Source organism: Nothoprocta perdicaria, unplaced genomic scaffold, assembly GCF_003342845.1.
Source record: "Nothoprocta perdicaria isolate Ctin4 unplaced genomic scaffold, notPer1 scaffold_331, whole genome shotgun sequence".
In the NCBI taxonomy this organism is placed as follows: domain Eukaryota; kingdom Metazoa; phylum Chordata; class Aves; order Tinamiformes; family Tinamidae; genus Nothoprocta; species Nothoprocta perdicaria.
The window spans coordinates 35,681-60,726 of record NW_020455568.1 but is presented as its reverse complement, the minus strand read 5'-3'; the positions used below and the strand labels follow the sequence as shown (position 1 = coordinate 60,726).

The following is a 25,046-nucleotide window of genomic DNA, read 5'->3' as shown; positions in this document are numbered from 1 at the left end:
ATTAAAATGCAGCACACTACGTGCACAGAGGACAGGATCTATCATGCACTGGAAAGATGTCTACACGGGCTTAGCAGAGATGCTCTCTCCAGCAGATGGGCTGGTAGGTAACCTGATGGCCCCGGTTCAACCTCACTTATGTGACAGAGGACGAGACCAGGCTCTTCTGTCCTCTCTGCTTGCATTTGACTTGTGTTACCAACGTACCTGAGCACTTGGTTAGGAGTGACCTGCTGGGATTATTGGGGGAGAGGAAGCCTTTTCTTCCTTTCCTTTCCAAAGTTCAGAGTTAGAAGTTGGATCCTGTCCAGTCCATCTACCTGTGCTTCTCATTGCAGTGGGAAGATTTACCAAGATGTTGAACAATTTGTGTTAGGTTTTGTATAGGGAAAGACCTGACAGAGATGCTATGCGTTCTGCCAGTCGTTCCTACATCAGGAACATCTCTTTTCACCATGAGGAAAAGCTGTTTTGGTTTAGCTGTTCACCTTGCTTTGCTTTGATACAAGTATGTTCCAAAACCTATGTGAATATCTCTGCTGTATTGTTAGAAATGAGTATTATGTCAGTCTTATTTAAATCTAGCTCAGAAACCATGTCAGTCCTAAGGACCTGAGCCTTATGCAGAGGCCTGCAAGGGGATTCAGCACGGGGTGCTGAAGGCAAGACAACAGTGTGCAGCAGAAGTCCCTTCCAAATGACATTTCCCCAACTCTTTCTCCTACTAGCACTTTTACACACTTTTACACTGCAATTAAAGCCCTGGCTAATCTTGTGGATAAAAGCGTATCACAAAAGAGCTGCAAGCAGTATCCTACCTGCTGCCGTGTACTGGAGTAATCTCTGCTTGGGCTCATTTTCTCATGTCCACAGGAGTGGTGCCAAGTCTCCATCCTGTAGCTCCAGGAACTTGGAACCTGCTACCATCACCCAGAACTCCTGGGTCCTTTTGGTTTCTTCATGTTATGGGAAGCAGTTCCTGAAATGTGACCTACAGTTACCGTTCCTTGGAAGAGCAACCTTGCTTTTGGCACTGTTAAAGTGCATGCTCAAAGGCATCCACCTTGCCAAGCATTTCATTGTCCTCACTGCAACTGGCCTCTTCCCGTAATTATAATTAATCAATCTCTGTGTCACTCACAAACTTCACCCTCACATAATCCCAGACCTTTGGTGGTGTTTGTATGAGAGCAGCCTTTAGAAAATGACTTCTTCATAATTTGTCTAGCTCATTAGCAAAGGTAAGACCTTGTGGGGCTGCAATTAGGTGATGGCGGACTCTCTTAGAAACAGCCTGGTGACTTCCCTGCTCCAAATTATGTTCCACTACCTATCAGCCTGCTTTTGGTCTACTTCGCATAAGCTTTGCAGATTTGCAAAGTGACTTGGCATTATGGGGAGAATTTTGGACATTTTTCACATCAGGAAGTTCCATTTCATCAGCCACACTTATGCTCTTTCCAAAAATCTTCAGCCAATAAATGACGAGTTCTGTAGTTGTCGGTAAATGCAATGTTAATACCTGCATTGTCCCTTGCCTTAGGGTACCTTTTCTTTACAGTCTCTGCGGTGGACTTTCTCAGCCAAATCTTACTAGTCTTGGATGTGGGTTGTCTCATCCTGCTGACTCTTAGGTTTGCTTTGAGAACCTGCCGTCTCACATCCTACTCGGTTGCAATCGGAGTAGGAAATATGTTGTTATTGCAAAAATATTGTGATTTGGGAAGAAAAAGAATAATGGAGATATCTATGTATGGCCCCTAAGAAGACGTCCTGTTTATTTTCAAAAGTAGAACAGAAATATTTTTAATTTTCTGCCTTTCTTGTGTTATGAATGGTTTTGTCCTTGTCTTTTATCAGGTCTATGCTGTTATTTGAAGCAAGTTTCTGTTCCTCATATCCTTAATGAATCCTTCCATCCTGTTTTTAGCTGTGCCGTAGCCTCCTTCTTTTTGCTTTTTAACTTCTTATATCACTTTTATTTTTCAATTTAATTGCTTTTCCCTCCTTTTCATCATTTCTAAACAGTAAAATAATGCACTGCGGACTGCAGTTTTTTGGATTGGAACATCACTAGAATTTTGTTATTTTCTGAATAATTTAATGCTTTATTTTTACACAATAGTTTTACAGCAGGTTGCTCCAGAGTGGCTGAGTGATCACTTCCCATATATCATCATCTCCTCGCAGAAATAGGTGGCTGAATAGCTGAGGTTTGTGAAGCTAGCAAGGAGGAGAAATGGCACAATCACAGCTTGGCACTCTGAGTCTGCCCATGGTGGTCTAAGTAACACCAGCCCAAAGCTGGTGATGGGGCATGTGAGCAGCAGTATGTCGAGCAAATTTTGACTTTGAGGCCCCTTGCACCAGACTTGCAATGGGTTTCCTCACTGATCTCTCTCCTTGAAGATATACAAGAGTGGTCTGGATATGATCCTGTACAACCTACTCTTGGTGACTCCCTCTGGGAAGAGGGGTTGACCTAGATGATCTCAACCAACCCTTCTGTGGTCAAGGTCCAAGCACGCTCAGCAGGATACTGGTGCTATTGTGTGATGGTCTCATTGTGTGGGAGACCATGAGGGGTCATGGAGCTGCTCCCAATCCCAAGGCCACTGACAACATTTCTTGGGATAAAGAAAGAACATCAGAAATGCTTGTCCTCACAAATGGACCTCAGAGTAGGTGGAGGCAGTGCTCAGAGGTGCCCAGGGTGGATGTGGCTCTAAGGGGTGCTGGGGAGCCCACTGCAGGTGAGCCAAGCTGCTGCATGGGACAAAGGAGCTGCTGTCCAGGATCCAGAGAAGTCTCCCTGGGGTTGCTCTACCTCGCAGCTAAATGACTCCTCAAGGATAGACTGTCTTGAGCTCAGTACTAGATCCAGCAAAGCAAGTCCTTTAGCTGGTGAGACCTTTGCAGTCCTTCTGAGGAGCCTCTTGAAACAGCCTAGGGAAATGATAACATCCCTTTGTTTTTTGTCACCTGCTTGGTCTGTGTTGCCTCTGGCAACATGGGGCACCACTCATGGTGGGGAAATACTACCTTGGTTATTTCTTTTCCGAGCTGCTGCTTGCCCCTTGTGCGGAGCAGCAAAGGGGAAACATCAACCACAGCTGCCAAATTCAGGAAGGAGTCACTCATTGAGGAGAGGACATCTTGGTGCAGTTCTGAGAAAAGAATCTTCAAGCCTCATCCTTCCGAAGCCGCCCACGGGCCCTTTACTTACTGCCACTCCCACCAAGTGCCCTGCAGTAATCTTGCTTGTGCCGATAGCAATCAAACTGAGAGCAAGGAGCATGCCCGAGCTCCTCTGCTGTGTGCACTGACTGGGCCCAGACTTGGTACTGCACCATGTTCCCCTTGCAAGGTTTTGAGCTCCCAAAGGGAAGTTTTTCTTGAGATTAGGTAGCAGAGGTGTGTAGTGGTGAGCCCTAGGTTGCACAAATAAGCACAGTGTCCTGCACTGAGCTTCGTGATGAAGGTAGCGTGTGGTCTTGTTTGGCACCTGGGATAACGAAGGCCTCATTGTGCTTCTGCCCCAGTTCTGTTGTTATGGGACAAACTGGGACTGTTGTTCCTGTCCCCTGCGTGAGGTGCATTCACAAGGGCTGCTCTCGGTAGTGTGGGATTGGAACTCCCCTTTGATGAGTGTATCGAGACTCTGGCAGCTATGATTGTGTGGTAGGATGCTCCTTGCTGGACCGTTTGCCTTGGAAACATAGAGCCAACTTGGTTTGGTTTGTTTGGCTTGTGCTGTTTTGCTTTCCACTTCCCTGGGCTGGGAGGTGCTTGGCTGCTCTGCTATAGTCCTGCCTTGTTGGCAGCTCTGATCAGTGAGGTGTGCAGAGGCATTCCCCACCCAGGCAGGGTTTTCCAGTGTGCACCACTCACTAGCGAGACTGCAACAGGAAGCAGGGTTCCTGCTGTGACGGACAAGAGCATCCCTCAACAGCCCTGCTGCAAGGACTACAAGGAGACCTCTAGGAGCATCCCCAGATGTTCAGGAAATATGGCAAGAACTGATTTTGCAAGAATTACTGGCAAATGCAAAGTCCAGGAGAGAGAACGGCAGTAGTGTGAGCATCCCACTAGTCCCTGCCCACTGCAGAGATGATGCTGGTTTTCTCCACATGGAACCAGTAGCGTATTTCCAGTGCGCAATTCCACTCTCTGGAAAAAAAATGAAATTGACTTTGAAAATGTATTGCTAGATTTGTTTTCTCACTGGTCCACCCTCTCTCCCTGGCCCATTTTGGCCCTTGAGAATAAAACTGATGCCATGTTGCAGTTCATAAATATCCCCTCTGGATGCTGCAGCACCCACTGCATTCTTGCTGTTTGGTGCAGCCCTCCAGGCACCTGCAGAAGCAAAGAGCATGAAATGGCTCCATCCTGCATGGGAAAAGCGTCACACTCAGGGCCCAAATATCTTTATTACCCTAGCCCCAGGGAATATGTCCCCAGGGAGTCGTTCTGCTCACAGCACCAGGACACAGATGCTGCCCAGGCTGTGTGTGCAGGAAGGCTTCGTGGTGAGTGAAGGCAGCTCCCCTTGTGGTCCCTGTCCCGCTGATGTCTTGGCTGATGCCTGGTGGCACCAGACCCTTCCTTTTACTCCTTGGTCTTTTTAAATTTTGTCCATGGATTTCTAAGCTGTACTGTGTTGCACTGGGGAGTGCTTTCAGCCAGGACTCAGATGTTCAGGGGCATGAGTAGCAGTGCTTTGCCAAATGTAGGAGCTCAGACATGCACGTCCCACTCTGTGCTGCCGGGACTGGTGCGGCTCAGCAAGCCTCCACTGCAATTTCCTCTCCTCTTGCTAGAGCAGAGAGGAAGGAAAGAGCCTGTGTCTTGCTGGGCTATTTGTGCCTGCGGTTGCGCTGGTGCAGGAAGCAGCATGCTCCTCATTTGGTGATGCACTGAGATGTCATCCAGCCCCACTGCTCTCACCTGGGCTCCCCCTGTCGCTCCAGCTCCCATGTGGAATGTGTGCCAAGCCCACACGGATGTGTCCACAGTGCCCTGGCAATGCTCTCTTCAGCGATGCTCCTGCTAGTCCTGACCGCTCCTGCTGGGATAGGGGCTTTCACAAAAGCCTCCCAGGGCTTTCCCTGGAGGATGCTGTGCTTGAGGACAGTGTTGATTTACTTGAACAATCTGCTGGGTTCATGTTTCTGTGCAATTATGTTGCGTTAGCAGAGCAAAGCATTTCAGAAGAAAGCGAGAGCATATTTAAACTGGCAAATTGCTGGGGCTGTACCCTTGCCAACTGCGTGTAGCAATACAGGGCCCTGGTAAGAGCATTTTGTTTTTACCCAAACCCAGCAAAATACAGGTAGTATTGCAGGAAAACTAAAGATTGCAACCGTACTAAGTCTTACTTGCATACTTGTGCTTGGCCATGGAATCACAGCCTGCTATCGACCATTCCCTGCCCAATTTGGTGGCCATGGATGAGTCAGCTGGCAGATGTGTCGCTGTACATGTTTGCGCAGCGGGAGGAGCTGCTGTATGTGCTGTTCCACTTCAGATCCGAACTGGGTGTATCTGGGCTGCTTGGGAACTTTCCAATAGGATCTTTCTCCCCTGAAAAAAGTCAATTTGCTGGAAGTTCAACATTACCTGGCAGCTGTCCTGTGTGGGATAACAACTGCCCTATTTGCTCAACTGTGAGCTAGGCATAGAGCTGCAGAAGCAATAACACATCTCGATGTGCAAGTGTATATTCATGGAGGAGACACATGGAGACTGTGTTTGCAGCCACGACATTAGTATCACCTGTCGTGTTGTTGACTTCAGTGGCATTTTAAGGCTGGTGGGGAGGTGTTGCTAACTTGCCATGTGACTGAAATTATATTCATTTTTCTTCTTTGACCATTAGTCCCACACCCCTGCAATGAGAGATGTTCTGCTTCTCCTCTCTTTACTTTGCCTTGACTGAGTGTGGGGAAGCCATGGGCCAGCTGAGCAATGCCAATATTGAATCTACTTAGTCTGGAAAAATCCTTACAGAGTTTGAGGCAGGTGACTGCTCTGTTACCGGCAGATATGTTATTTGTTCCTTCTCACTTTGCAGAGCTGCATCTGCCCCTGGAGTGACCAGAGCTGAGCAGAGGAGCTGTGCTGGCCCTTGCTCTGATCCTTTCCTCCAAGGCCATGCAGGAGGTGTTAGGGTGGAGGTTGGCCCAGGGAAGCTGCTGAGACAGGAAGAGCAAAGACCTTGGGAGACCCCTCATGTCTTGGTCACCAGTTGCATCCCAGCCTTGAGAAATGGGAATTCTAGGAATAGGCCAGTGATTTGATCATCTTGCTCCAGCTCGCCTTGGTTTCTCAGTGACTGCGCCCACAGGACGGGGCTGATGCTGAAGGATGGAGAGCTGCACCTCCAGCATGCCTCCAGAAGCCTGTGGCCCTGCTGCAGCCATGCTGTGTCCTGAGTCTTTTTAGGAGTGTGGTGGGGCAGGTCCAGGGATTGTGGCAACATCCCTGGAGCATATGGGCCAGGTACAGCAGATTAGGACCCTGAACTAGCAAGTTTTCTTGCTTGTCCCAGGAAGAATGCAGCACATTCATCCTGACCCATGCATGCACATCCCTCTGTCTGCTGCTCTAGACCTGCAGCAGCGTAAGAAGTTGGATGATTCAATTTTTGCAGTGGGGACCAATCACTGATCTGAGCTATGTGCATTTGGTCACATGAGTCACAGGAGGATGATATGCAGGTGACATGTGATGCTGGCCTAGATGAAGCCAGCAGCAGCAGTGCCTTTGCCATGACCCTTTTACACTGCGCCTCCCTCCTGTGGACCTCTCCAACTGGGAATGAATCACAACTGCTCTCTGTTTCCCTCCTAGCTGGGCTGTGCCTGAACTGCTGGAGCCTCCAGGAGTTGGTGAGCCGAGATGCTGGAAACTATCTCATTCTCGTGGAGAAAATCCTCAGCAAAGCCAAAGAGGTAAGCATGGGGCCCTGGAGAGCAGACAGAAGCCTGGCTTCATCCTGGCTCCAAAGATACTCTTCTGCCACACCAGTGTTTATTTATTAGATGTGTGGGTGAATTAACCGCATTGGCTCTTTGCTGTTTCTCTATTGATACCCACGGGTGCTGGGTAAGGCTGGGAGATCTGCCGCATCCAATGGAAATCTCACTCGCCCCCATTATTCCTGGATTTGGGACAATGTCAGCTTTGGGCAGAGCAGATCCCTACATTCCAGGGGTTGCAAACGAAAGCCTGAGCTGCTGCTTGGATTGCACTGCAGATCCTAGGGGAGGAAGCTGGGGTTTCCCACACAGTATTTGGTGTCCTGGCTGCTGGGACACTGGTCCTCATGACACCTGTGCAGGGCCCTCCCAGCTGCATGAATGGAGCCGGCAGATCAGATACTAGTGCAGATCAGAGCAAACTGAGGGTTTCCTGTTGTTTTCATGGAAACACTAGCATAGCTCTGCTCGACCAGGAAGTGAAAGCAGGTTGAGTGGAGCGGCAAGGCACAACATTGTTGGGATCAGCCACCCTGAGCCTGGCACGTGATGGGAGAGCCTGTCTGGGTCACATCCCAGCATGCCTGGGAAGACCTCTGAGGAATCCCTTGATGTGGAAAAGGTGGGCAGCTCTCCCAATGCTGCGGTACTGTTAATGTGATGGGGGAAACATTGCCTTTCATTCCTCGTGGAAGGAAGGTGGTCTAGCTGCCTGACTTCAAAAGAAGTCTGGACAAAAGGCAATTTGGGAGAAAGAACCAAGCAAGCTTATAAGACTATGACTTTATTTTTCTCCCTTCACAAACATGATTTTTCTTTTTTTTTAGCAGCTGTAATTGAGCTGGTGTTTGGTGCTGGGGAGATGGTGTTTGCAAGCATTTTCTTCACCATATCCCTCTCAAATAACTTTTATATTGTGAAGACTGTGGCAAAAAGCTGCAATTTGCAGTGTGCTACTGACTTTGCCTCCCCAGCCTGCCCACTTTGAATTACTTTCCTAAAACCTCATACAGCTCTGCAAAGACTGAAAGTGCCTGAGGGTCAAACATACAACTGAGCAAAGGTCAATGGGGATGTGGTGCTCCAGGGTTGGGTACTTGGTGATGGTATTGGCTACAGCCCAGCATCTTGGAGCAAGCATTGGAGTGACACTCATCTTTCTCCCCTTGACTCTTTCCTACAGGTCCAGGAGAAGTGCAACTATGATCTTGTAACCCCTCTGGCTCTGCTTTTCTACTATGCAGTCTTATATGTAAGTATTGATGCTGCTGAAGGTGGCTTAGCCCCTGGTGCCCAGAGGACACTGGTGCTGGGGCCCTGGAGGACTTGAGTAGTGCTATTATGTAAATTAGAATGGTTTTCATCTGAAAGATCCAAGTCTGCTTTGATCAAGTCATCGCTAAAAAAGATTTTGTGCAAATCTACAGGGATTAAAACTAGGCAACTGATGTGCAAGCTGTGAGAGGTGAAAGAAAGCGAGCTCCCTTTTTTTTTAATCTTTGTATTTAAAGATGGATCTTTCTGAAAGACTTGGACAATACTTCTCTCTGGAGAAGGCAAATTTTTCATTGCCCCTTACAATTGTGCAAAATACACATGCAATTCTAATGAAAAGAGGGAGCCAAGCTTTCACAGGAAGCTTTTTTTTTTTACTATTATTATTAGCACAATGCCTCATTATTCCAAGGAAATCATTGCTGCCAGATCTTGCAAAAGCACAAGCTTTAATGAGATTCATCTTTGATTGTCCAAAATCAAACAAACAAAAAAAGATATATTTAATCAGGAAAAACTCCCTGACTTTGGCACATGAGCCAAGCACAGAGGTTGAGAGGTACAGAAAGGATGAAGCCTTTTTGTAGCTTTGCCAAATGAGGTTTCTTTGACCCTTCCTTGGAATAGGACAGGCTGTTCCATGGCAAACTTATGATCTAGTCCTTCTTGTCTTACTTCCAGTCTCTCACTTTCTTGTGTGGTGACTGCCTGGTCATCTCTGGGAAGAGAGGTTGAGGGTGGTGGAGGCTCAGACATCAATGCCCGGGTCCTTGCTCTGTTCCTATCTGTGTTCCCCCACCCTATTCTCGACAGGCTCCTCACTTCCCTCCAAGCTCTGACCTGCTCCTGAAGGCTGTCAGCATCTACCACAACTTCCTCACCTGGCCTGTGCCCTACTGTGATATCTTCCGTGAGCTGCTCACCTTCATCAGCGATGAGCTCAAGGCCCCGGGTAAGAAGCAACCTGTCCACATGCTCCCACCCCGCAGCAACTGTGTTGCTGACATGACTTTTCCCTTGGGATACTATAGTGAGGAGCTGAGGACTTCTCTGGAGGAGCAGAGCTGGACTGCTGGGGTGTCTTTTCAGGGGTTATCTTGCTTGCAAGGTAGTGGGAGCATCCTAGAACTGTCGGACCTGTATGGATTAGCAAAGAGAGTTATTGCCTTCTAGCTCCCTTTCGGTCTGGTGGGTCTTTTTCATGGCAAAGCATGTGCTGGCTCCTTCCGCCTGCCCTGGGTTTTGTTGAAAATGCTCAGTGACTTAGTGTGTAATTGGGGTAATAACAGTGGCTCCATTCACACGCATCAAGGTGGCTTTAGCCTTTGTGCCTACTGTTGCATGGAAATTTTCATAGAGTCTGAGGAACTCCCCAGCTGTTTCTTTATAGCAGAGACGCTACCTTGTGAAATGGCTTTGGGCACATCTATCGCCAGCAGCTGTACTGCTCCTAATTAAGGATTCCTTGTGGATGTGTCCTGTTGTTCTCAGTGGAGCAGCAATTCCAATTATTTCCAAAAAGCCCTTCCTCCTAATCTTCCCATCTTTTGATGGCTCGTGCAGAGTCATTACACAAATAGAGCAGATTTCAACCCTTGTTTAATCCATACATGGGGCTGTGACACCGTGACTTGCTCTGAGTAGGACTTAAGAGAGCACACACGGATGCACCGGCTGGCAGCAATACTGTGCCATGCTGCTGGCAGGGCATGCAACATGGGGACACCACCCTAGTCCTGCAGCAATGTCCCATGGAGATGAGGGCATGGCCTGAATATGACCGGGGTCCGTGCTGTGTCTGCTTCGAAGGTGGGGACATGCCCAACTATTGCCAAGCTGGTGATGTGCAAGCATCACCACTTCTTCCTCATCACTTATTGCTGTGAGAGCCGCTGTGGCTGTTCAAGCACTGCTGGGAAAACATCAGTGCTATGAGGGTTTTGCTATATGCAGCTCTTGTCATGCTGTTGCTGATGTGCAGGGCAGCTTACACTAGGGATTTTGATCCACTACCTTTTCCTTTCCTACAAACATGGGAGGTTTCCCTGCCCTGCCAAAAATCATGGTGTGGGAGGTGTTATAGTGCCAGGGAAGAGCAGTGCTACTCACTGGCCACTGCTTTTCCCTACCAGCTGAGCTCAGCCTTTGCTGAAAGTCAGCCTGGCATCTCCTATCCTTCTTCCATAGGATCTGTGATCTGCCACAAAACTAAAGCCAAAGCTTTTTATTGAGATATGAGTAAATATTAACTAAGAACAAGCAGCTATTGGTCTTGGTCAGGGATGCTATAGGTATTATCTGCATGGTAGGCCTGAGCTTTCTGCCGAGAAAAGAGTGCTAAAGGCAACTGCAACCCAAGGAAGTCCCCATCAGGGGAGCTGAAGCTGGGCACACTGGGGTCCTGAGTGTCTGTGGACTCTCTTCCTGGGGCTGTAAGCAGCTGCACAGTCTGGACTCTGGCAATAAGGGGTGCTGGACCATGATGATATCATAGGATCTTTTGGAGATCTGTGTTTCAAAGATGCACCTGGTCTCTCTGTCTTTTTGGGTTGAAAGAGACTTCGTTGTTATTGCCCAGCCACAGAGGTTTGGGCAGCTCTCCCTTCTTGCCCTCTGCTTACTCTCCCATCACCTCCATCTGTCTCTTGTGTTTCCAGCCTTTCCTCTAACACTCCCTCACTCATGGCTCAATCTGTTCCTGCTCCAGCACCTTCTCTAGCTTCACCAGCAGGATTTGCGCCAGCTGGAGGAGAGTGATTGCCAACCTCAGGCAGAGTTTGGGGACAGTAAGTCCTCCTCTGGTTGCCATCTCTCATGTCCTCTTTTCTCTCCCACAGGGATATCATTCCAGAGGCTAGTGAGGACAGAGCAGGGGCTGCCCATGAAGAGCTACCAGAGCTCCACCATGTAAGTATGGTCAGAGCTGGGCTGAGCTCTCTGGCCACTGCTTGAATTGCTCCCTGCAGTCTCTCTGCTGGTGTGGGCTGCTTTTCCCCAGCTAACCTTAATCAAAAAGCAGGAGTGAGCTGCAGCCAGCAGCTTCTCAAAGGTAGTGGTAGATGCCAACAAGTTTGAAGGGGTGAAATACAACCTTCCTCCAGCTGTGGCAGTGCCAGGGCTTAATATTTGGTTCACTAAAGCCTTGCAGTTCTGCACGCGACCAAACTTTGTACCCTGTTTAAAGGCTGAACCTTTCTTCCTGCCAGCATTCCTCATTTGCAAATAGGGAAATGAGGCCAGGCTGTGGGTGCCCTGCCTGGGGTAGGGTACTTTTCATGCAACCCCTCTGCTCTGGGCAAGAAGGCAGTTTTGCTCGTTCATACAGGCACGGTGCTTTCCTGATAGAGCCGAGCCATTCCACACAGTTGTGCTGATGCAAGTGCAACCTTAGTGGCTGTATCAGTGTGAAAATCTGGAAAACCAGGATATAGCTATACGCAATGTTGAACCTTGGAGAGCTTGTGCCCATTCCATGAGCTAGAAGCAAACACACATCAGCTTCCTCTAAAGCCTCCCTGTCTTGGGCATGATAACCAAGCTGCTGTCAACATCCTGTGAATGACATCTTCACGATCTCACTGCTGCGAGCACAGTCCTTCAACTAGCGTAAATCTTCACAGCACCTTAAAGCTCAGAAGCAGTGCTGTCTTGGGTGGACACTTTTGTGGTCTATCATGCTTGGAGAGCTGCCTGGAGCTTGTGCTGTTCGGGACAGCTTGAACAGCTGCAAGAGTGGAGGTATCACCAGCGCAGCAAATGACACGGGCTGTCCCTACGCAGAGGATGAGGCCTTTGTGGCACATTGGCACCCCTGCAGAGAGCTGGAGTCCATCTGCCACCACCGTAAGAGGACACTGCCATCTAGTGTCTTCTCGTGCCCCCAAGTGTCATGCCAGCCCCTGCCCAGATAACCACTATCTTCTCCATCCCTAGCACTGTGCTGCTGCTCAACCGCTCAGAGGTGCAGAGTGAGTTCCTCTCCATTGCCGAGAGGCTGAGCTGCCCTGAGCCATCGCGGCACGCCACACTCCTTGTATTGCTGGAGCACCTCTACCAAGCCAACTTCGGCACCCATTGTGACCTGGGCAGCCTGCGGCACCTCCTGAAGGTAGGCCCTGCCCCATGCCTATGGGCCAGTGGATGGTGCGACCCATACCTGATGCTTGTTGGGACGGACTCGGTGCACTTTGCAAAGATGAGCCTTGTGGGCTGTGGGACCTTGCAAGGGATCAGGAAGTGCTTGTGTGCTGGCATATATCGGACCAAAATAGTATTCAATCACCAAACAAGTGTGCTTTAATAGCTCTCATTGTGAAAAAAAACATACATCAAAACCTGAGCTCTATGCTTCTGTGTGGAGAGGGGGTATCCTGCCCTGGTACTGCTTTATTCCCTTCTCTGTCTCTATGTAGAGATTTGAAATAGAGCCTAAGTTTTCATTCGGTCACTTCGATGTTTGTGGAGGGTGAAAACTTACCTCCTAGGTATATCTAAAAGCTCTTTCTTTGCAGAAGTTTTGGGGGAGCTATCCAAGAGAGGGCAGGAGGTAGTAGAGGGAGGCCAGATCTACCTAGCAGGACCTAGTGATGGCCCCAGAGAGCTGTGTTTAGCTTTGCAGAGGGACCCATGTGATCTCTCTTCTTGTCTCTCTCCCCTCTTCAGTCCAAGTCACTGGAAGAGCTCTCTGAGATCTACGCCAGTGCTGCAGAGGCCCAGGAGGCTGCAGCTGCAAGCAGTGAGCCCACCCGGGCACGGGAGCAGCTGCAGTCTGCTCTGCGAGAGCTCACTGGAGCCGCAGTCTTCCCTGCCATCGCGGGTAAGCACGTCACCTCTTCCCAGCTACCAGCCTGCACACAGATGCTGAGCAGCTCTGTTTTGCGGGTGTAAGGAGCTAGCCCTTTGAAGTGTGAAATCCTGTTTTGTACAGAGTTTCAATCTTGCACAACAGAAGAACCCAGGTCCTATTTTCTGCCCACACAATAAGCCAGAAATCATTTCTCATCTTTCAGTAAAACAAACACAAAAAAAATCTCCCACCTTTGTGGGTGAGATAAAAACGCTCAATCAGAAATTGGTTGTAGCAGTGATATCCTCCTGGGTCTGCAGGCAGCCTGGACTGAGGCTCTTAAAGTTGCCAGATGTGCCTCTGTCCTCAAGCTCATCTCATCTTGGTGCTCCTGAGTAACGGCAGCAATGTGGCCCAGATTGCCAGATATTTGACATATTTAGGGTGAACAACATCTGCCTCGGGCCACTGTTGGCCCTGGGGTTGATTGCTCCTGGTAGGAAGGTTGTTTGGAGGGGTCAAGCTTGAGACCAGTTTCGGCGCCTCATGCCCTCTGCTTGGGGGCAGGAAGGGTCTAGCTTAGGCCCATACAAGGGCATTAGATTTGCTTTGGGAGGAGAAACATCTCCCGTCATCCCCAACAGGCAGACCCAGGGATGTGGAGGAAGAAGGCAGAGCAGTGGAGGGATTTGTGGTCTGGCACAAGGTCTCCATGACAAGGAGGGTCCCTGCAAACTAACCTCTCTTTTCCTCCTCTGCCTTCCCAGGTGAGGCCCAGCCCTGCAAACTCCACACCATCCCCATCCCTCCAGCTCGCTGTTACACTTACAGCTGGGATCAGGATAACTTCGGTAAGCTGAGAAGTGAGCAGGCTGTCCTGGGAACCCCAGGGGTGACAGTGGGTCAGCATGGGTGGGCAGCACTGTACCTCCCAGCCAAGTCCTGAGAGAAACCCATTCGCGTTGATGAGGGAGGATTTCGTGCTCTTAAGACCTGTAAAACATTACAGTCCTTCCACCATTCCTACAACAAGGATAACTGAGGAGGCTTTTTTTAATGTCCAAGTTGGTGATTCTTCATGCTCTTGGACCTGCCACAGCAGTTTTGCAGGGGAAGTGATGACTTCCCTTTTTGCCATGCTGTTTGGTTTAAGTTCCTTATTCCTGGAAGATCTTTTCTTTTCCTGTGAAGGTTTGTTGCCTGCTGGCCCCAACAAGCTAAAATGGAGCTCTGGTTTGCACTTTGCTGGTAGGATGGCCTTGATGTGAAGTGGTCCACAGTGGGGCAATATCTTGTTCTCTGTGTCTGACCATTGAGTTTTGGCTTGTTTATTGAAATACCTTGCTTCCCCCCTGCTCCCTGGGTAAACATGTATCGGACATATGGAGCATTGTGAAATCTGAGTAAGAAGGAAGCAAAGCCCAAACTGTTGTTTGCACTCGGGTTTTTGAGAACACAAACAGAATGTGATTTCAAAGGAAGAAATGCATTTTGTTTTGTCATCAAGTTTGAGCACCTTGTGGGAATCTAAAAGTGTTGTCAAAGCATAGAGATTTAGTTCTTTGTTTAAAAAATGCTTAGCATTAGAGACAGCACTGGCCAGCCTGCACTAGGGTAGACATCTCCAGGTAAATGTCAGGGATGTCAATGCACTATTTACATCTTTAATAGCTACAATGGAGTCTCTTGGTGGTACTGGAGTCCACATTAGACCTCATCTCTCTGTTGCCTTTCAGATATCCTCAATGACATCCTCAGCAAAGAGTGCCACATTGTTGAGCCCCTGGTCTCAGAGAATGAGGAGGAGGAAGAGGAGGAGGTGGAAATTGATGGCTGTTCTCCAGAAAGAGACTCACTGCTTTCCCCCATCTCTGCCATTTCTAAAGACTCTGTATACTCAGCGCTATCGGAGGAAGAATCGAAGCACTCACCAGTGCCCCTTTTCACTACTTCCAAGGACTCCATCTCAGAGCTGACAGTCGTCTCCAAGAAGTCCTTGAGGTCTTTTGTCTCCAGCCTCAAGGACTGCATGGACAGCGGCTATGCAGAAGACAGTGATGAGAGCTCTCTGGACATGATGGGAAGACCAGAGCTCAAGATGGAGAAGACCCGCAACAAACACAGGCACACACTGACCAACAAGATCTACAAACTCTTCAAGAGCAAAAGTCAACTGGTCTTGAGGAGAGAGCTGAAGGACTGCTCAGACACGGGCTCACTCTCGCTGCCCCTGCGCCGGGCCGAGAGCCTGTGTAACCCTGAAGCCAAGCACCATATCCTGACCCGTTCACGGCGAGCTCATTCGCTGCCCCAGCACATCCTAAGCCAGCGGCTCCCAGCGCACTATGTGCCACAACATTTGAGCCTCCACCGCCGGCCTTTCCTCAGCTATGATGAGGACACAAAGATATCTACACTGCGCGTCGTGGTCTTTGGCTCTGACCGCATCTCAGGGAAAGTGGCCCGGGCCTACAGCAACCTCAGGTGAGTTGGGACCTGGCTGTGGATGCCAGCATGCCTTGGCTAATGGATGTGTGGTGCTGAGGTGCCATCACATGGGGCTTTTTGCTGTGGCCCCTGCATCTGCCATAGTTAGCTAGAGTTCCCCAGTGCAGTGTGGCACGGCAGAGGGACATCTGGCTGCTGTTGTCCAGGAGTGGAGGCATCAGGGGCATTTGCCACCACATGGCACTGGCACTGAATCTCCATGATGCAGTTGTGGAAATGCCATGCAAAAGTGTGGCAAAAATAGAGTTCCTATCTGTAGATCTTGTATTCTCTTTTCATTCCCTCACTATATTGCTCTGGGAGTGGGGAAGGATCCTCAGGCTATCAGTGGGATCTAATTCTACACATCATACCCTGCTTTCCCTGGATATGTTGGAGTGTTTGCTCATCCAGTCCTCTCCTACCTTGATCTAGGCTAAAAGAAAGCACCTGCCCCTTGCTGACAAGATACTTCAAGCTGCAGTTTTACTACGTCCCTGTGAAGAGGAACTGCCTTTTCCCATTGGCCCCACTGATGCATCCTCCCACCTCCCCAGGGGACCTGCATTTCCGAAGCTCAGCACAGGTGGTAGGTGTCCTGCCTGCTGCAGGCTCATGCTCGGCTTGCTGCAGCCCTAGAGTGGCTGTGTGGAGCTCAAAGACCAATGGGGCAGCTTCAGGAGAACGCTGGTGTGTCTTCTTGAGTGAGGGGAGAAGAGCAGCACTTACTGCTCTGTTCGTGGGAGAACTCCAGAATGACCCTGGTTTGCCTTATTTCAGGAGCCTGCATTGGACAAGGCGGAGACTAGCACCAATGACATCTCTCACTACATTGGGATGTTGGACCCGTGGTATGAGCGTAACATCCTTGGTCTGATGAGCTTGCCCATGGATGTTCTCTGTCAGGTATGTGCCTGGCCACATAGTACGGTCTAGTGTCTGTCCTTCTTGGCTTCCTTCTTCCCTGTTGTATGGTGGAGCTGAGCAGGAAGCATCCTAGGTGAGCACTAGGCCACCAAACCACTGACCATATCCTGTACAGTGGGATATGGGATGGATATGGGGTGGTCCCTGGTCATTTGGAGTCACGAGAAAGGTTTCTGTTCCCAGCATGATGGAGTGGGCTGTTTGTGGTGCTGGGTTATGGTTAGATGTGACCAGCATGATGGCAGCTCATGCACTTGCCCCTGCCATTGCAGTCTGCCAAGCCAGAGCCTGATCCTCAGGAGGACTCCAGGGAGCAGCTGCCCATCCTGGCTGATATGATTCTCTACTACTGCCGCTTTGCCATGCGCCCTGTGATGCTGCAGCTCTACCAGACGGAGGTAGGGGAAGTTGCTCAGCCCTGTCTCAGATAAGGGGAAAGAAGAATCTTCTGTTCTATGACCAACTCAGCACCACCTGTAAAGGAGTTCGGGCTTTTTGGTTGGTGCTTCTGTCTCAGTGATTAAGTGTTATGGGTGGCTCTGGATTAGCCTGAAAAGCCCTGGCTAAACTCTCTGAGCCAGCAGCATCTGCCAGGACTGCCTGGTCATTCTCCAACATAATGGCTGACATGGCACCCAGGCCTCTGGCTTACTCCTGTTCAGTCAATTCATGGCACACAGTTTTCCATCCAAACATATTTCCCCATCACACAAGTGACTCTTATCAGTGCCAACAGGTCAGGCACCGTCCTCCTGTGCTCTCCCTTCTGGGGCAAAACAAACAAACAGTTTTTGTGCAGCCCATTTTTGAGCCCTTGTAGTGTTCACAGGCACGGTGGGGAAGGTTTAACTGCAATGTGACTTCAAAGCCATAATGATCACATTGATGCTGCAGTGCTAGACGTGTTGCAGTAGTGTTGGCAGCAGAATTGCTACCTATACAGTGTAAGTTCTGAGGCTGGGATTTGTGTTACCCAGAGTGATGCCTGGACTCTACTGCTAGACTTATCATATTTTCCCCCTTCAGAGTATTGAGGAGTTTTTTGTAAATTGTCTATTTTCACTTGGCTGAAGAAAACACAAATGTTTTTGCCCAAAGCAACCTCTTTCTTGCTGTGAGGAGTTTGAGGGATGAACATCACCCAATGTGGGTCAGACCCCCATGTTTGTCTCTTTGAGGGGTGGAGGGGAAACGGGAGGCGTGTCTCTCACTGTCACATCTCCTATCTTCTTCCACTGGCAGCTCACTTTCATGGGCGGGGAGAAGATGACTGAAGTCTTCATCCACTCCCTCGAGCTGGGCCACTCAGCTGCAACACGGGCCATCAAGGCATCAGGTTTGTGGCTAACTCCCATTGTGCTTCTGCAACAACAGATCTGAAACAGAGGTGGGTGATTCAGCCAGGCTGGGAGGTGAAGGGAGCAACTCCTTGGAGAGGCTGCAGGGAGCTTGTCCAGCACCTTTGGTGAGCTTCAATGCTTTTTTGCACACACCTGGAGTCTTCAGTCCAGTGCCATCCTTAAAGTAAAAATCCACGAAATTATTAGAGACAGGAGAAGTAATTACCGAAGTATTAGCCTGCAGCCTGGTTTCCAGATCTCTTCTAGCTTAGTAAAGACCACATGCCTTCTGGTGTAGTACAGCTTGCAGAGACATCTTGTGGTCATCTAACATCCTGCATTTAAATATGTCATTTATTTTTTTAACCGATTGCTTTTCTGAAATATCTCCTTGTCATTCTAAACAGAGATTGTAAAATATCCTGCATATAAAGTGTTACCACTCTACACCTTCAAAATGTAGACTTGTCCAAGATTTCTTTGAAATAGGTCATGAACCTACCAATCTTTTCTGTCTGCTTCTTCCTTTGGCTTGTCTGAAAAACACCATTTTGCATCTGAAAAAAAAAAATATCCAGGAAAAAGCATTATTAAGTGTTGGCCACAGAATTTCAAGGCTAATCTATTGTGGGCACAAATATGCCCCGGATAAAAGGGAACTTGTTTAGAAATGCAGCCTTTTATTGCTTTGTGTATTCCTTGGAGTACTAACCCCACGGCAGCAGCTTGGCCGGCACTGCTGTCAGTTTTGCAAAGCTGCTTGTTGTGCTGTGCTGGATTAATTGTTTTGTGGCAGCTTTCAAGCCACCTTTTCTTTTTGCCTTTTCATTCTTTAGCTGTATTCAGCAAACTGGGAATTTTTCCCTTTCTGTAGCTACCAAGTGCCCTGTTGTAGCAGTAGCCCACGGAAGAATGGGGATAAAAGGCCACTAAGTGACATTTGCTCCTTGTTTTGTGCAGGTCCCGGCAGCAAAAGGCTGGGTATAGATGGAGACAGAGAAGCAATCCCATTAACACTACAAATTGCCTACAGCAAGGTGAGTCCACAGGACCTGTGCAAAGACAAACGTGGCAGGACACCATTTCAAGGCTGTGCAAACATGCCCCTCAGCTAGGATCTTAGCTGAGGCTGTGGCGTGCAGATGCTGAGAGTGTGCTGGGAGAATCTGAATTGGGGCCACATGAACCAAACTTTGTCTCAGATCCAGATCTGAGCTAGTCCAGCCAAAGGGTGAGGGATGGGGAGGTAGGGTAATATAGAGGAAGGTGGCATCTCACAGGCCTTGTTTGGTCCCTGCAGACAGCTGTCAGTGGAAGAAGTCATTGGAATGATGTTGAGAAGGTCTGCACATCTGTGAACCTCAGCAAAGCCTGCAAGAAGTATGAAGAACTAGGTGGGTCCAGATGTCCTTTGTGGCTTTGCATAGGGAGCAATGGGAGGGGTTGGCAGAGTGAGAGGAGAGCAAGGACCTACTCACTGGAGCAAAGCAGGAATGTGCGGTGTGCAGAAGACGTGGTAGCTGCTTAGGGTTCCCTGTGGCAATGGATATTGTATTCCCTAACTCTTTCTTAGCAGCACTTCACAGAAGAAGAGAATTTGATTTCCCCTTATCCTGAAGCTTCCAGTCAGGGAATTGTTTAACTGTGTCGGATGTCTAGCAGGAAAGGGACTGGGGCTGTGCAAGCAGAGGGGTAGTCACTGGAGAGTGGTGCTTTCCAGAACAACACCTATATAGTAAAAGACAGCTCACACCAGAGAGAAGCTTCTCCTTTATTAATTTTCATTTGAAGAGAAACCTGGTGGTATGGGTTTTTTTTTTTTTTTTTTTTTTTTTTTTTTGAATGAGCATTTCCATCCTCACTAGTTTGACCACAGAATGTCACTGTAATTCCAGACATGAAAAAGGATCTCTAGGTGGGCTGCAGCAATGGCCATGGTACCATGATAGCCGCTAGAATTTCCTCCTGGCAAAGGGGAAATGATTCTTCTCCTCTTTAGGTCCTTGTATAGTTAAAGGTCCTGTGCTGCTATGTTTAGAAAGCTGTCTGAGATTATTTCATAAGCCCCAGTTTACCCCTGTCTCTGAGTTGACTTTCCCCTATGTGAGCTGGCCCGGGGAAAGGAAGACTGGAAAGTATATTTGTTAGATTGGGGCGTACATGAAGGCTGTCACTGACCCAAGACAGTTAATGCCTCCAAGCTCAGCACTGGGAGCTGCTGAATTCAACATGTTGACTATTCTCACTCTATCCAAGTGCTTTTACCTGATAGTGGAGAGGTCTGGCTGAGACAGGCCCATTCTGGGATGCTTTAAGGGGTGGAAGAAACTCTCTGTATCCCACCAGTGAAGCCTCAATACTAACAGTTTCCTTTTGTTACAGCCTCAAAAACAGAGTGTCTCAATTTAACCATGACTGAGGTGGTCAAAAGGCAAAACTCTAAATCCAAGAAATGTTTCAATCAGGTAACTCAAATTATGAAGTTTTTACATTTGGTAATTAGAGGTTACATGAGGGAGGTATGGCGGGAGATGGTGTTTGGAGACCCTGGAAGTGGTCAGTAACTCCTTGGTGGACCAGGTGCCACTGGACTTCAGTCTTAACTTACAGGGCTAGCAATGTGTGAAAGCAGGTTACTTCTCCTGCAGGGCTTGCAGCGGGAGCATCTCAGCTGCCCAGTCTCTGGAGGTTGGAACAGGCTTGTTCCCTTGTAGAAGCAACGTCAGTCCCAGAATTTGGAAACTGGATCACCAAAAAGGCCATCATGTAACATAGTTACAAGAAGTAAAGGGGTTATGCCAGTGCTGCTGTCAGAGCAGCAAGAAAGGACTCTTCTGACCTTAGAGATAAAAAGGATCATTTCTGCCTCAGCCAGGGATTCTCACCTTTCTAAGCCTATGCCATTGCCTTTCCTCAGCCAAATCTTGTCTTGCAAACATCTAGCACTTTCTGCATAACAATTTCCCCTGCTCTCCTTACCTGCAGAGCCTTGTGAGTTCCCTCACTTGGGTACTTTTTCTCTCTTCAGATCAGTGTGTCCCAGATAAAAGTAGACAAGGTGCAGATTATCGGTATCCAGTCCTCCTTTGCCGTGTGTTTGGACCAGGATGAGCAGAAGATTCTGCAGAGTGTAACCAGGTAGGACCTCCAGTTTGGCTGGCTGCATGGTCCTGAGCACCGTGGTGAGCACTGGGGTGGCTGAGCTGGGTCATGCAATTTCAAGCTGCGTAGTAAAACTGAACTCAGAGTGGTTGGATGGTCCTGTTCGGATCCTGGCAATAGTTTACCTTTATGACCAGCTGGGGCGGTCTAAAGGGTGGTCCACTGATCAGTTTAGTGAAGACAGCTCTTCCAGCAAGACCAACTGAAAATCAGAGGAAACCCATGCAGTATTAGTGAGATATGGATTCCATTTCAGAGATATCTGGAAACATAAACAGAACTGTCAACTTCCAAACTTCATTGGGGTGCTCCATCACCTTTAGCATACCTTTTAGAAAGAATTGTGATATTCACAGATTGGGGTAGAGGGGGGCAAGAACTGTTCATTTGCCTCTCCATCTTTTAGTGGTATCCCCAAAGCATGAAGGTATCTGACTAGGAATAGGGTTTGGAAAATCATCAGAGGCAACATACGTCCATGGGCAGAAAAGGGTCAAACCAGTTAATCCATTAGCCTTTACAGTCTCTAAACTTTTTAATGCACTCCTTGGGGACAGCAGAGCCCTACAAGGTTACACTGGCTATACAATGTAGAAGAGATTATTTATTAAATAAGTTTTTGTTCTTAAATTCTTACATCTGAAGATTTTTTTTTAATTTTTTTTTGCCCAACCTATGAGGCAAATGTGAGAGTTGAATAAAAAAAAAAAAAAAGAAAAAACAGTTATTCTGTCTTCCCTAAATCTTGAGGATGCAAAAGTTCCAATTTTTCCCAATGGATTTCAGAGATTACTCTGTATGGATGTTTTTTCTTTTTGTATGGAAGGTCTCAGTCTAAGCCAACTTAAAGAAACCTGAACTCTCAGTATGCAAATACCAGTCCTGTTACAGTGAACTGATTCCTCTTTGCTTGATGATGTTGCTGGTGCATACAAGGCCTGTGGTTCTCACATATCCTAGCAATATCTTTTTTTTTTTTTTTTTTTTTTTTTTCTTCTCCCTGCAGGTGTGAGATCTCTGTGTGCTACAGACCGAGAGACAGTGATTCCCTTGCACTGAGAACATCCTCTTTGCCTCCCCAGGATCCCTCTGAGTTTCCTTCTCTTCTGTGCTTACCCATTGCCACCTTCAGTGGAGCACTGCCATAGAGGGACCAGAGACCCTGTTCCTTCTCACGCTCACTTGCAACACACCAAAATAGCCACAGGAAGAGGAATCTGGCTGTACTAGTTTGGGTTGGAGACCTAACATTCTCGTTTAAGATATCCTAAAGCTCAAAGCATTAGTGTGAGTTGCTCCTGGTCTGTGCTTACATTGCCCTTAGCAAATGGGTACTTTAGTGTCATGCTCTCATACCTGTAAGGGTTCCTTGGCAATGCAAGGGAAGCAGTTTCCTTGAGATGTGCACATACTTCAGCAGACTGCCAACATCTGGTTAGAGATGACAAGACAAGGGCAATGCTATTTCCCTGCCAGCGAATGGTGCTGTGGCTGTACTCAAGTGATTGCAAAGCCAGCATCATCTGAATGGAGTTCTTCATCAGGCACTGTGGGAAATGGAAATTCAGCCTTGGCTGAATGGTTCTAGTGGTTATGAATGTCCTGCTGACATTCCACTTCTAAGAAGTCTTGAGACTCTCAGAACAGTTCTTAGGATGGGAATAGGTTGAGAACCTTTCTCAAAGGTTTAAATTGTTTTAAATTGCAAAACTCAGGTATTGGGTATAGATGGACCTAGCTGAGGCCCAGGAAGTGCTGCTGTTTGTGTTTTGATGAATCCAGTGCAATAGGCTATACTAGTGCAATGATGACTTGTCATGCACACATGTGTTTACTGTAAGTCCAAGACCTGCAGGAGATGGACTTCCAATTTTTGCAGACTTTGAGAGCTTATCCAGAAGGGGATGAAATCCCTTTTTGGCCCATGCTCTTGTGGTCTGCTCCCCAGCACTGAAAGATAGAGACATAGCAAGTGTAGGATCCTCAATAGTTGCTTGAAATGTGGAAGGAGCTGTGCTTAAACTCAGAGGAGGGAAGGAAGTGCAGAGGAAACCACTCAGATTGCCTTGAATTCACCTGGGTAGGCAACTTTGGTTGAGAAGGACCTAGCCACAAAAACACTAGTGACACTTGAAGCAGCAATACCATTTGAGCTCCCCTCTCCCCTGCAAAGAGAGGCATTCCCCCTCCTGCCCCTTCCCCCATCCTATCTACAAGGCTGTAGGTACAGAAAGGTGCAATAGTTGGGGGTGTTTAGAGGTATTCTGACTCCAGGAGCAATAAAAGAAGTAGGAAGAGTCTTGCCTAGTTTCTTAGTTCAAAAGCTGTTTCTCAATAGTTGCACTAATGATGACTGGCAGAGGAGCATGTCTGTACAGTCTGATACAGGCAAAAAAGATCCCAATGCTGAGGACACATTCGTCCTGGGAAGTGGCTGGAAATGTCCTCTGGACTGCCAGGATGCTGGGAGGCAGCTGGCAGCCATGGAGACTCAGATAAGCATGGGTCCCCCTGTCCTTCAGAAAATGGAACTTGATCAGCTTTTAGCACTTGTTAGAACATTCTGGTCTCTGTCCTGCAAGGCTGGTGGCAGAGTAGCCATCCCCACTATCCTAGGTATTGGAGGAGACTCAACACTTTGAAGGTTAAGTTTGCCAGGAAAAGGATCAGGGCCTGTGGGGCTTCAGTTGTCTCAGTGGAACACAGACCAGCTTGTCTGTGGGATTCCTCTATTTCCTGAAAGGGTATTGGGAATCCCTTCTGCTCTGGGCAGTTGTGGCCTGTCAACTGGTGGACCTGTTTTCTCTCCCCACCACCTTTGTTTTTGTTTTGGAAAAGCCTGACCCAGACCTGTGGGTCTGATCTTGCCTGGTGAACATCTGAGATTGACAAGGCGTCCTTTGGTGCTTTGGTGTCCTTATCAGCTCTGGGCGCAACTGTCATCCATGGCCAGAGATCAGGAACAATGAGATGTGAACATGCTTCTGAGGCCTGTGCTTTTCATCCCTCTACTTGAATAGACCATCCCAAGGATGGTGTTGCCTTGTGGACTCTAAGAAAAGACTGTTGAGGGAAAAGTATCACTGAGACATGCACAGACTCTACTGTGATGTAAAGCTGGCTCAGACTCTTGAGCAGGACCCATGTTCCATGTCTACACCCCAACATCCAGAGCAGCTGCTTTACAACACTGTGCAGGGCAGTGTCTTCCCTCTGCTCCCAGCAAGGACTCATCAAGGACATCAAGCTGTGATCAGATCATGATGGGATGTTTAGGTGCCTGCAAGATGGTGTGGAAAAGCCAGCTGAGGTCGCTACTGTATGTTTTCTTCTGCACGTTCAATACTGTAAGTTTGTGACATATTGTGGCAGGCCCATGGCATCAGAAACAGACAGTATCTCTTTTCATGTACATGGAAAAAGTTTTCCCACTGACTTCTCATTTCTCCAACAGGTTTGTGTGCATTGTTTTAAATGGAACTAGATTTTGACAGCGTTTTTTGTTGCTGTTCCATACTATAAAATAGCACCTTATCCTGTCAAAACATTGCCATTTGTGATCTTGATATCCATGGCTAAATATCTCCCTGCCTCTATGAATGACATAAAACTTTTTGGTTTCAGCTGGCCCTCGGACAATCCTGGAGAAGAAAATTTCCATGTCATGGAGAAAAACAAGCACAAACTCTAGGGACCTACAATCCCACCATTTTTTGACCTCTAATGCATTTTTTTAAAAGAAAAAGGAAGGAAGTTGGAGGTTTTTTCAAACCATTCTTGTACATATGTGAAGCCTCACCAAATCTTTGTAATGTCTATGCTGATCTGTATAATAGTATTTCAAGAATTTTTAAGGTAATTGTAAAATATTAAATGTTGATTTATTTCAAGTATACATACAGTGTTCGTGTCAACTAAGTCCTGAGCACAAGGGAGACAAAGCAGGAGGTGGAAGGGTCCACTGGGGACTTTCGTGGAGTAGTTGCCCTAAAAGCAGGAAAAGACTTATATAGTTGTTACATGGGTGAGCCCCATCCCAGAGCTTTGCAGCACTTAATTTAGCTTTTTTCCTTTTTTTTTTTTTTT

General features: G+C 48.0%; 1 protein-coding gene across 1 annotated transcript; it reads left to right on the top strand.

Moving 5' to 3' along the window:
* PIK3R5 (phosphoinositide-3-kinase regulatory subunit 5) lies at positions 1-22,991 on the top strand. Its single transcript, XM_026043613.1, has 18 exons — positions 1-103; positions 6,856-6,956; positions 8,167-8,235; positions 9,072-9,210; positions 11,096-11,165; positions 12,192-12,366; positions 12,921-13,074; positions 13,812-13,895; positions 14,781-15,528; positions 15,967-16,120; positions 16,312-16,437; positions 16,731-16,856; positions 17,701-17,794; positions 18,759-18,835; positions 19,099-19,192; positions 20,181-20,263; positions 20,827-20,936; positions 21,967-22,991. Exons 1-18 carry the CDS (start codon positions 7-9, stop codon positions 22,106-22,108), a joined length of 2,643 nt encoding a protein of 880 aa, XP_025899398.1. The 5' UTR covers positions 1-6; the 3' UTR covers positions 22,109-22,991.
* Positions 22,992-25,046: the final 2,055 nt, after the last annotated feature.

What these genes read in the sequence shown, in the direction of transcription:
- PIK3R5 (XM_026043613.1), top strand. Translation starts at nt 7, where the DNA reads ATGCAGCACACTACGTGCACAGAGGACAGGATCTATCATGCACTGGAA. An exon ending in CTGGGATCAGGATAACTTCG is followed by an intron (nt 13,896 to 14,780) that starts GTAAGCTGAGAA and finishes GTTGCCTTTCAG; the next exon opens with ATATCCTCAATGACATCCTC. An exon ending in TGCAGCTCTACCAGACGGAG is followed by an intron (nt 16,857 to 17,700) that starts GTAGGGGAAGTT and finishes TTCCACTGGCAG; the next exon opens with CTCACTTTCATGGGCGGGGA.